At 38.3% G+C, this 11,930-nt stretch overlaps 2 protein-coding genes across 3 annotated transcripts; both read left to right on the top strand.

The window, feature by feature from the left end:
* Positions 1 to 2,745: 2,745 nt before the first annotated feature.
* Positions 2,746 to 5,855, top strand: LOC113722901 (F-box/kelch-repeat protein At3g27150). Of its 2 annotated transcripts, none has more exons than XM_027246130.2 (2): positions 2,746 to 3,106; positions 4,133 to 5,855. In XM_027246130.2, exon 2 carries the CDS (start codon positions 4,153 to 4,155, stop codon positions 5,458 to 5,460), a length of 1,308 nt encoding a protein of 435 aa, XP_027101931.1. In that variant the 5' UTR covers positions 2,746 to 3,106; positions 4,133 to 4,152; the 3' UTR covers positions 5,461 to 5,855. The 2 variants fall into 2 exon arrangements, with proteins under 2 accessions (XP_027101931.1, XP_027101932.1); XM_027246131.2 differs by lacking the exon at positions 2,746 to 3,106 and having other exon boundaries at positions 4,249 to 4,380; positions 4,470 to 5,855.
* Positions 5,856 to 7,615: 1,760 nt separating this feature from the next.
* On the top strand, positions 7,616 to 10,915 carry LOC113722899 (SWI/SNF complex component SNF12 homolog). The gene is made up of 3 exons (XM_027246129.2): positions 7,616 to 7,871; positions 8,387 to 9,953; positions 10,381 to 10,915. Exons 2-3 carry the CDS (start codon positions 8,416 to 8,418, stop codon positions 10,445 to 10,447), a joined length of 1,605 nt encoding a protein of 534 aa, XP_027101930.2. The 5' UTR covers positions 7,616 to 7,871; positions 8,387 to 8,415; the 3' UTR covers positions 10,448 to 10,915.
* Positions 10,916 to 11,930: the final 1,015 nt, after the last annotated feature.

Here is an 11,930-nt window from a genome sequence, read left to right as displayed (position 1 = left end):
GCAAGCGAAATTATACTCCATCCGTCCCACTTTGATAATCCTGTATTCCTTTTTTATCTGTCCCAAATTGTAGTCCACTTTCCAATTGAAGAATGTAGTTGTATTTTAATTTTCCTAAAATACCCTTATTCAATGTAAGTAGTTGTTACTATAAACTTACCCCATTTAATGAGAGTTGATTCTTTTTTTACCATCAATTCAAGTTCCCATAAAGTTGTACCATATTTAATGTGAAGATATTTTAGGAAAATAGCAATCTAAATTTACTTTTCCAACAAAGTTAACTACTTTTTCTTAAACTGTGTGAAAAAAGAAACAGAACTATCAAAGTGTGACGGAGGACTATTTGGAATAATTTCACTATCCAAACCTACTAGTATTATTTTAGCCTTAGGGCAGCTCCAATGGGGGTGTAATGGGGAGCCATTACACCGCTCCATGACACGGCTCCCCATTGGAGCCGTGTCATGGAGATTACACGCATCATACATATGATGCGTGTAATCCATTGATAAAGGCCCATGGCAACGGTAATCCATTTTGTTATTATTTGTATTTTATTTGATTTAACTTATGTAATATTATGTTATGGAGTTCAACTAATAAATTTTTCATTATTAATTAAGTATGGATTATTATGATATCTTCGCATTTGAAGTATCAAATATTTGTTTAATTTCCTACATAATTATTTTTTAAAAAATAACAATATATTATTTTTGAAACATAGAAAAAGATATATTATTCAAACTTAAAAATTAATAATATCATTTTTAGAAAATAAAAAAATTCAAAATGTACAAAATTTAACGAAAGTTAGTACTTTATTTTTTAAAAATAACAAAATTAGTTTTAAAAATTACTTTATTTATTTATGGGATATGAGTTATGCATTATTAAAATAAATATTTGATTAATTGTGGACCCATGCTATTACACCTTGTAGAGTGTAATCCATTGTGAGTGAAAGTGTAATGAAAGAGGAGAAAGTGGAATGCTGACGTGGCATGTGGATTACACTCCACAAAGTGTAATAGCATTGTGGATGCTCTTAGGGTGAGCGGTATGGATGGATGGAGGGATGCCTCGGGCTTTGGCACCTTTAACCTTTTATTTATCCTACGGAATTTCCAACAATTCCACTATCAAGGGCGCTGTACCGTACCGTGGCACTTTCCCAGCGTTTCGTCGTTATTTAATTAGCCATGGCTGGGAATCAATCAATTTAAGGATAGGATGATGATATAAACTTTTCGGGGCCGTTCTCTTTTATCACTGCCACATGGTCCTTTTGTCTTCTAGAAGAAGAAGAAGAAGAGATTTGTGTAATACTCCATTATGTACGCAGTATGCTTACTTGTCAGAAATTTGCAGAACTGCCTGAGGAAAAAAATAAAAAAAAAAGTAAACCATATTTATCTCTGTATGTTTTGACGATATGAGGTTTTTGAACCCCCAAAAAAAACAAAAACCATTTATTGGCGCGTCTGAGGAATTGTAATGCGTAAACAATTAGAGACTGAGGAAAGAAAATGGAGGAAAGAGATCTCCAAGCGCCCACCGCCCACTCAAAAGTGTCAAACGTCTCGAAGACGGAACAGAGTATATATATATATATATGTATGTATAGGACAAAACTAGTGCTGACGAGGAAGGCAAGATAACTTTCCAGTAGAGACACCAAGTGAAGCAAAGCGAGAGGGTAAAATAAAATGGGATAATTTCAGAAACCTCAAGGCAAGGTTTAAGAAATCACACTTACATCCCTTGACATAGTAAAATATTTATAATATCCTCCACTTGATAGACAGTTACAAATTTAAGGCAATAGATTTACAAAACCCAAAAAAAGTCCATTTTTTTTGTCTCTCATCTATTTTTGCTCATCTCTTTTATAGTTAATATACTGCTATACCATCTTTTTATTATTTTTAATTTTGTGGGTATTAGCAAATTGAAATTACAAAATTAACAGATGGAGTAGATTGTGTCTCAAACTAAAAGAAATGAAGAGACTCCTGGTGATAGAGAAATAAATAATGAAATTGATGATTAAAATATGAATAAGAACTAAAGATGTGAAATTTATCAAATTTTGTTTGTTCTCAATAAAAAATTTTTCAAATGTCAATAATTACGTAAGGATTTCTTTCGTTGAATTTTAAATTTTTTGTGATGATTTTATTGTAGAGGTAAAATTTATTATCTACTTTTGAGATATTAATATTTTAAGGCCATAGAATGGGTTGTAATAGTAGTTTTAGAGTGGATTAACTTGTATTGAAAAGGTATTTGAATATTGATATTTAATTTTGGGGTATAAAATTGGTTGTCAATGAGGAGTTATGTGTGTGTGTTTTTTTTATGACAACTATTGATACTGTATTTGCAAATTAGGATTTTTTGGATAGTTACTTGAATTTAAAACTCATGATTGGATGGTTGTTAGGAATTCGGCTTGTTGATTTGTGCAAAGTATGGAAGAAAAAATTTGAGTATACCATATTTTTCTTTCTTAGTTCTATACAAAAGGGCAATTTCAAAATTTTGAAAGAAAATATAGCATGTTGAACTCACATTGTTACATAAACAATAAAAGTAGGGGAGTATGTGTAAGTTTTAAAAATCGAGAGGAGTTCTCTGTAATTATTAAAAACCTCAGGGGAGGTTTGTGAAATTAAGTTTTAAATTTCCACCTTTTCTCTACTTTTCCGAAATGGACGATGCTAACGTTGTTGCTTGGGATTGTTTGGAATCACTCTCCTCAATCAAAACAATAAATAATAAACATTCATGTCTGGGGTATTTTATTCTCTCCCTGGAAATGGAGTTGGAGGGGTCCGACTCCGACTCCAAACAAGCAAGAAAACAAAAAAAGAAAGAACCCACCTTCCTTGCCTTTGCCTTCGATCTTTCACACGCGAGACAGATATGTATTATATTAGAACTCGCTTTGTGCCTTTTCTCTCTTCCACTTTCGTACTTCCTTAATAGCAGTATTGTAAAACCAGGAAATATACAGACTTCATAATCCCCAATTGGTTTCCCTGCATCGTTTCTTTACTTTGTTATGCAATGTAACCGTCCTTCCCTTTCGTCTTTGTCGGTATGCTTTCTTTTCCTTCAGCTTTGTAATCATTTATGCAAGACTACTTTTTTTTTTTTGTCTGCTGATTCTTTCCAGCAAGTTGGTTAGTATTTTGACCCAAAAAAAAAGGGTAAAAGGCTGCCGTTAGGGTTCTGGCTGTGATGTTTGTAATCTTTGAGTTTGACAACTTCTGCTCTGAGGTCTGTTTGATCCTTGGCTTATTTGTTGATTATCCATTCACCTTCGTTCTTCCCTATTTATTATTTTTACATCGGAGTTGCGCATGTTTAATTCCTCTCTAATTTGTAGCATAGCATTTTTTCCCTCCCCCTCAAGTAATCTACTTGTGCCCCACTCTCTATTTTTTCTCTTACTTTTGGTGGGTGTGGGATGGCGAAAAGTTATGATCTTGTCAAGCTGAGAATGGTTATCCTTCGCTGATTGCCGGACCTTTTATTACCTTGCTAAGCAAAGATTGTCCTTTTTTTTTTTTTTCTTTTTTTGGGCTTTTGTTTTTGTTGGGTTGAAGGAGGGGGAGGGGATTGTTATCACTTCTTGTCTGCATGTCAATAACTTTTTCCTTGCTGGGTTTCTCTTACACATTTCTCCTTGGATACTAATTTGATAGTAAAGTAGACTTTCATAGTCAAGTAGCTACTCTTACGTGCTTTAATTTCTTTGTGTCTTATTTTCACTTCGTGATTCTGCTCTTTTCTATGTTTTAGGCATTCTATTGTGTATTATTGCAAAATTTGCCACCTGCATCTGAGTTTGTCCATGTGTTTACATTTTGTTCTTCATCCTTTGGGAACTTTGACAATGGCACCAATTGTTCCAACTGCTATATTAACTTATTCTCATTTTCCATTTGAGTTGAAAGGATGCGAAGGATGTTATCTGTTCCCAAGTTCAGATTAGTGCATTGCATGAACATTTTGTTGGACTCTAGTTGCATTTCTCTTTTGTTTAATAGATTTCACAACATCTCATCACTTGATGACCTGTTGCCTCTTTCTTTTACTTTTTTCCAATGAGAATACACAGAACTGAAGGCTTTGGGGACTATGTTTAAGGACAAGAGAAAAGAAACTGAACAAGAAAATGAGGGTTTGGATGAGTATTGTTACTGCCTGACTGAGAAAGACACATTTGATTTGAGTTATGATGATGGTAACTTGTTCAGATTACATGGCACTTCACCACCAAAAAAGGTTAGAGTTTGTGAGACTGGAAACGGCTTGGACCATAAGACGGATCCTAAACCTTCTGAGGATGGTGGTGCCATTACATCGGTAGGTGAAGAACCTCAGGATGCAGATTATTCTTTCCTTCCCTCATTGGACTATGAAGTTGAGAATCTGATTTTCGCTAGGTTACCTAGGTCGGAGCATTGGAAGTTATGCTTTGTGAACAAGAGGTGCTTAACTCTCCTGACGAGTGGTGAGATATTCAAGATTAGACGAGAAATTGGGTTTAAAGAACCTTCTGTTTTCATGCTGGCAAGTGGGGAAACTAGTTGGTGGGCATTTGATCGGGACTTCAAGTCTCGAATGAGGCTTCCATTTGTGCCATCTGATCCATGTTTTCATTCTGGAGATAAGGAGTCACTTTGTGCTGGGACACATCTGCTTGTTTCGGGCAGGGAGATTGATGGAATTGTCATCTGGAGGTATGAATTGGCCACAAACCAATGGTTCAAAGGTCCCTCCATGATTAGTCCAAGATGTTTGTTTGCTTCTACAACTTGTGGTACCTCTGCTTTTGTTGCTGGTGGTGTTGGTGCTGGTGCAAATAGCGAAGTCTATGACACAGCTGAAAAGTATAATCCTGAAACTGGATTCTGGGACCCTCTCCCGAGGATGAAAAGGAGAAGGAAGCTATGCTCAGGTTGCTTCATGGACAATAGATTCTACGTTATTGGAGGGCGAAATGAGAATGGAGAACTTACGTGTGGAGAATATTTTGACGAGAGCAAAAACAGATGGGAACTAATACCAGACATGTTTAAAGATGATCCAGTTCGTACATGCCACTCTCCACCTCTGGTTGCTGTTGTAAATAATGAGCTATACTCGCTGGAAGCTTCTTCCAACCAGCTGAAGGTGTATTTGAAAAAAACCAACACTTGGAAGCATTTGGGGCCGGTCCCAGTAAGAGCAGATTTCAACAGAGGATGGGGAGTTGCATTTAAATCCTTAGGAGACGAGCTGCTGGTAATAGGAGCATCATCATATTCATGTGCTGGGAACTGCATGTCCATATACACCTGCTGCCCAGATCCTGAAGCGAGTGAACAGCCATGGAAACCTCTTGATGGTGGTAGAAACCGGTTGAGTCACTTCATTCTAAATTGTTCCATTATGGTAGCATAGCATGAGGCTAAGCAGCTGAAGGGGCGTTTACATAATCTCCGTTGTTGCTAAATAAAAACTCAAAAAGTAAACTAAATAAATAAATAAGAAAAAGGAGACTTGGGTCTGTGTGCAATCATTACATGATTAAAATCCACTTGCTTCTTTGACTGCAGGGTAGTGGTTTGGTGTCTGTGTTTGTGAGTTCTAACCGAAAATGGTAGACCATTTCTCTGCCGCCGACTAATGAATGCTCAACTGACTTATAGTAATTGATATAGTAGTTGGAGGACGAAGTTAAAGTCTGTTGCTATGGTATCGTATCGGATGGCATTGTTGATTTTGATAGTTGGGCAGGTTGTTGTACTTGTTGATCTTGGAATCATTCTGTGTAAATAGGTAAAACTTTTTTGTGACGTGTTCTACCTTTCCTTTCACTACACATTCCTTTTTGTCTTGTTGAGATTTGATGAGATTATCAAATATCTGTTTCGGTGGTGGTCGTTTAGTTAGATGAAGCGAAAAAAAATATATCTATCTAGCACATGAACTAGCCTCCAATCCATGGTGTAGATCAGGCAATGTGTATGTACTATGTAGCATACATTATCAGCCAACTTTGCTTCGAGGATTTTGATGGTGTTATAGGGTTTTGAGTAGTTTAGTGGGAATTTCCCTGCCTTTCTAGGTACCGTGCCAAAGTTTGCTTTGTGAATTGATCATGATGTGCTAGACCTACTAGAGAGTACTTTGGTATGTTGTTGTGCTCGAAGCTTTTTTGCTCATGATTTGGTATTAGTACTCCGTTGATTCTCTCCCTTTGCTTCTTTTTTTTTTTTTAGAAAAAAAAAAAAAAAAAAAACTTTTCAATGGGCAGTTGAACAAGAATGGAGGACGCGGATTCTCGGTGGTGCTGCTGCTCATTCGTTGAATCACTAATGCTTAGTGTGGGAGTTTTGGGAAGAAATGGGAGGATTTGGGATATATGTAAATCAGTAAAATGTACTTCAATGTTCAGTGAAGTATAAATTACGTGGGCATGCATTTTGAAAAATATTTTACCAACGTTCCTCCTGACTTTCCTTTGTTTTCAGTCAATGTGTCTTTCTAAACCCATCTGTTTCTCTTCTTTTCCTCTGTCACAAAAAACTCCCAAATGAGTAACAAAAAACTCCCAAATGAGTAACGACGACTGAAAAAACCATCTGTCTGTCTCTCATTTCTTTTCCTGTCAAATCTGTACTCTCAAAACGAGTGGCAAGAAGTTGAGGGGTTTGGGACAGGAATGGTTCCTGCAACCGTTTCAGAAGGTTGATGGTCAAGATTTGCCTATATATATATATATATATATAAGGTCCAGATGAAAATTTCATCTTGTACATCGTTTTATATACAAGGAATAGTTACACGTCGTATAAAATGAGTTATATTGTGTGTAAATTGAGTTATTTCTAGTATATAATGCACAAAATCGGTCCGAACGGTTTCCACTGTTCTGTCCCAAATCCGAAGTTAAGAGGCCATGTCGCTCGCAAAAAGCCAGTGCGGTAGTGAGTTGGAAAACAGAAATTACACCCCGTGTTACAGCCGTTCTTCAGTTGATTGGTGATTGAAATAGTTGGCTGCACCACCAGGCACAGGACAACAACAATTTCCTAATACTGCTACTACTGGAGTATTTGATTTGATCTGATCTTTGAGCTAACAAGTTGATTTGATCTGATCTTTTGGCAGTGAGTGTGAGACCCTCCTTTCCAGCAGAATTGAACCAACCACACACACACCCCCCTCCAAAACCCTTTTTCTCCCAAACCCAAAAAAAGAAAAAGAAAGATGTCCACTGTTAGAGCGTCAGTTGCTAAAAAACCCGAAACTGAGGCGTGATCTGGTTGGAAATCAGCTTTGATGGAAAAATACAAAAATGACTTTAAAAAACTTTTTAAAAAAATAAAATTTCAATTTTCATGTGTTGTGTTTTGTTGATAGCATAGAAAGAGCTCCACAATTTGTTACTTGTAAGGAAGAAAGTAATGGAGAAGGCACTCGGCCCAAATATAACGAATCCGAAGCCCAGATCAGCCGATAGATTAATATAATAAACCCAAAGCGACAAGCAATACCGAAAGGGGCCTGCTTCTAAGCCTTGTGGACTGGATCTAGAAGTGGTAAACAAATGAACTAGGCAATCAAAGAAACAAACAGTTATTTGAAGTTCTCATCGAGGCGTCAGACAGAGAGAGAGAGAGAGAAGATCAGACGGACGAGTCGAGTGAGTGAGTGGAGGTGGAGGCTCCTCTTTTGATGTGTTTAATGGAGTCGCAGCGGTAGCCGCGAAGAAAACGTCGCGAGAGGTTCTTCTTGGTCGGTCGGTTGGTTGGTTGCGGCTTTGTCATTCTTCTGAAACAGTTGCGAGGGGGAGGTTTCAAATTGTTGTAAGAAGTCACTTCTGTCCGGCCCTTTCCTCTTACTTCCCCTTTATTCCACACTCCTGTCTTTGCTTCTTCAGCTTATTATTGTTTTCTGTGCTTTTCCCCCAATTACTGCTTTTAACTCTCGTTTTCTGCACCCGTTTTATCCCAAATCTATTCTAATTTCAGTCCGCAACTTAGGGTTTTAGGGCTTCAGCTTTTTTTTTTTTTTTTCTTATTTAGGTTTTGTAAGGACTGCCATTCCTGTGCTGTAATCCTTTCTTTTTTATTTTTTTTCTTTTGGGATCTCCACGACATCTTGTGAGTGGGAGCATGAACCGTAATTAGATTTGGCAATACTCAACTCTTCTTTTGTATGTATGTTTTTGTTATATTTGCTCAAGAATTCACCATGATTCGGATGTTTTATTCGAGTCCTTTTTAGGTTTTTTATTTTCTTTTGTTCAACGTAGCCTCTCTCTCTCTCTCTGGTGCCTATGTGAATGCGCCATTTTGATCGGGTTGGTACTCGTTTGTAGGTTGGTTTTAGTAGGTTTAGCTGTAAATCATGTCTATGAACAACAGTAATGCTCCTAAGAGTGTGGGGGTTCCATCCCCTTTTGGCAACTCTATGGCTGCTCATCTCCAGTCACAGTCCCATCCCCAGCAACAACTCCCTTCTTCCTTTCCCGCCCAATTCAATCTGTCCCAGCTTTCTGCTGCTCATGCCCAAGCCATTGCTCAAGCATCAAAGGCTCAGGCTCAGGCTCAGGCGCATGCCCAGTTCCAAGCCCATTTACAAGCTCAGGGTATATCCCTTAACCAGCCTCATCCCAGTGCGCTTGCCAATTTGGGTTCTGCATCACCTTCCATTTCGGGCTCTGGTAACCCCAATGCCAAAAGGCTCCCGCAGAAACCACCTGTACGCCCACCTGGCTTGTCCACCACCAACGCTCCTTCTCCAATGAGAACGATGGAGCTTTCTGCTGCTGCTCGGAGGAAAAAGCAAAAGCTCCCCGAGAAGCAATTGCATGAAAGAGTTGCAGCTATTTTGCCTGAATCTTCCCTGTACACCCAGCTCCTGGAGTTTGAGTCTCGTGTTGATGCTGCACTCTCGAGAAAGAAAATTGACATCCAAGAGGCCGTTAAGAATCCCCCTTGTATTCAGAAAACCCTCCGCATTTATGTATTTAACACCTTCGCTAATCAGATCCGTACAATTCCCAAGAAGCCCAATGCCGAACCACCTACCTGGACACTGAAGATAATTGGGAGGATTCTGGAGGAGGGGATGGACCCAGAACAGGCTGCCATGTTTCAGAAAACGAGTTCCATGTACCCAAAATTCTCTTCATTCTTCAAGAGAGTCACCATATCTTTGGACCAGAAATTGTATCCCGATAACCATATGATTATATGGGATAATGCTCGATCCTCAGCACCTCATGAGGGATTCGAGGTAAAAAGGAAAGGGGATCAAGAATTTACTGTCAATGTACGGTTGGAGATGAATTACATGCCTGAGAAATTTAAGCTTTCAGCTGCTCTGATGGACGTACTTGGGATTGAGGTTGATACTCGTGCAAGAATTATATCTGCTATATGGCATTATGTAAAGGCTAGAAAGTTGCAATGCCAGGATGATCCTTCTTATTTCAATTGTGATCCTCCGCTCCATAAAGTGTTTGGTGAGGGAAAGGTGAAGTTTACTGCTGTGACGCAGAAGATATGCCCTCATTTGGCTCCACCACAGCCTATACATTTGGAGCACAGGATAAAACTTTCTGGCAATAGCCCGGCTGGAACTGCATGTTATGATGTATTAGTTGATGTGCCCTTCCCTATACAGAGAGAATTGAATGCCTTGCTAGCCAACACAGAAAAAACCAAAGAGATTGATGCCTGTGATGAAGCAATTTGTACTGCCATCAGGAAGATACATGAGCACCGAAAACGAAGAGCATTTTTTCTTGGTTTCAGTCAGTCACCGGTCGAATTCATTAATGCCTTAATTGATTCCCAAAACAAGGATCTGAAGCTTGTTGTAGGGGAAGGTGGCCGTAGTGCTGAGAAGGAGCGCCGGTCTGACTTCTACAACCAGCCATGGTATGTTTCTTCTTTGGTTGCATCTCTTTTATTTGTCTTCAACTTGTAATTTGAAGTGCTAACTTCTTGCTGTATGAAAATAGAATGGTCAAGTGCTTGTGAAGTATGCACTCTTCTTGTAGGATTACTTTTTACATATATCTGCTTACTTTGATACTGCAAACATTGTAGAGGTTGTCATTTGGTTGATTTGGTTCTCAGAATATTCTAACCAAAACATCGTTAGATGAAGTACTTGTTCATTCTTCTATGTTCACGAAAGAGCTCAATTTTCTTGTGTTAAACTACTAAATTTATTTGAGGGCCTTTTATCCCCCTCCTGCATGCTGTTGGAGTTCTATAGTGGTGCATAAAAGTTTGAGATACGCATGCACTTCTTCCCCATTTGGCTTGGTTAATAGTCACAAATTAACTATGTCATGAACAGGGTTGAAGATGCTGTTATTCGATACTTGAACCGGAAACCACCCGCAGATGCCCCTGGAAGCACTTGAATAACGAGGGAAAGATAACCCGCAGTTGCTGCAATTTGAGTGCATTTCACTTTCTGACGGTTTGACTGAAAATGTCATATTATTTTTGAGAAGTGCTGGGCCGTAGTTGCTCTTTCCATGTTCCGGCAGGAGGGAAAGATGCATTCTGGTAGAAGAAAAGATTAGGATTTGTGGGCTGTTTCAAGCAATTTACTCGGTCTTGCTGTTTATGCTGGTTATAAAGCAAGGCGAAGCAGTTTAAAGGGCCTCTCGTGCTGTAATGTATTTCTGTAGTTAGTTCATTTATGGAAGCCTAGGACCATAGATCAAGTAGCAGGCGCTTTCAATGCTGACATTGTTAAAAATTCATGTATTTCATAACCAATCTCAGTTTCTGGCATCATATACTGGGGGACTCGGACCTTTGCATGGAAAAAGGGAAAATTAGAAGAGAAATATAATATTGTGTAATATATGATAGTTTCTTCATATTCCTTGCGTTTGAATTTTTTATTCTTTTTAAATATATTTTCTTGTAGAAAGTGAAGATGTTCCGGTTACCTGGCTTATAGTCATACCCAAATAAGAGGTTCTGTGTTATGCTGCTAGTAATGTCCGAGCAACTGTCAATTATCATATTCGACGAAGGTCTTTTGGCTGGAACAAACGTGAATCACTGGATTTTAAAAATGTCTTACGGCTGGAACAGGGGTTTACTCAGGTGCCATGATGCCGTCTGACTGCATTTTTCACTGCCGCGATGAATTTGGTGATTGTGCAAATTAGTACACCATCATTCCTGCAAAAATGAAGTGAAAAGACGCCTTTACTTTCAAGGCTGTTTAGATTTGTGGAGGACTAGCCACTAGGGGTCCGGTCTGGGAAGTTTTGAAGGGGTTTTAAGAAAATTAAAAGCCAAAGAAATAAATCCTCATAATCTATGAAGCAAATACTTATATAAAAATTAACTTCTTTCTTCTAGGATGAGATCAATATTGCTACTAATACTATTTATTAATATCCAAAAACAGTCGTAATATTTTAGTGCAGAACTAGGGATTTTTTTTTTTTGGGCATTTCGAATTCACAAAACCCTCTATGGATGAGTTTTATTCTATTAAAGAATAAATTTGTTTGAAACCCAAATGATCATAGAGAGTAAAATCTAGTATAACATTTTCCAAAAAAGAGAAAAAAATTCCTTCTGAATGATTGCTACTAATAAGCAGCAGAACTGAGCCGGGTTAGGAAGGTATTCCATAATTTTGGTTGGGCCACGTTCTGGCTGCATATGTATGTACGGACTACGGAGACGGATGGGCTTTGTTTCGAAACCTCTCAGGGCAGCTCCAATGGGGGTGTAATGGGGAGCCATTACACCGCTCCATGACACGGCTCCAAGATTACACGCATCACATGTATGATGCGTGTAATCCATTGAATGTGGGCCTTTTGTGCCTTTTTATTTGATTTAACTTATGTAATATTATGTTATGGAGTTCAA

Source organism: Coffea arabica, chromosome 7e, assembly GCF_036785885.1.
Source record: "Coffea arabica cultivar ET-39 chromosome 7e, Coffea Arabica ET-39 HiFi, whole genome shotgun sequence".
Taxonomy (NCBI): Eukaryota; Viridiplantae; Streptophyta; class Magnoliopsida; order Gentianales; family Rubiaceae; genus Coffea; species Coffea arabica.
The sequence above is the reverse complement of the archived record's forward strand: the minus strand, read 5'-3'. Positions and strand labels throughout refer to the sequence as shown.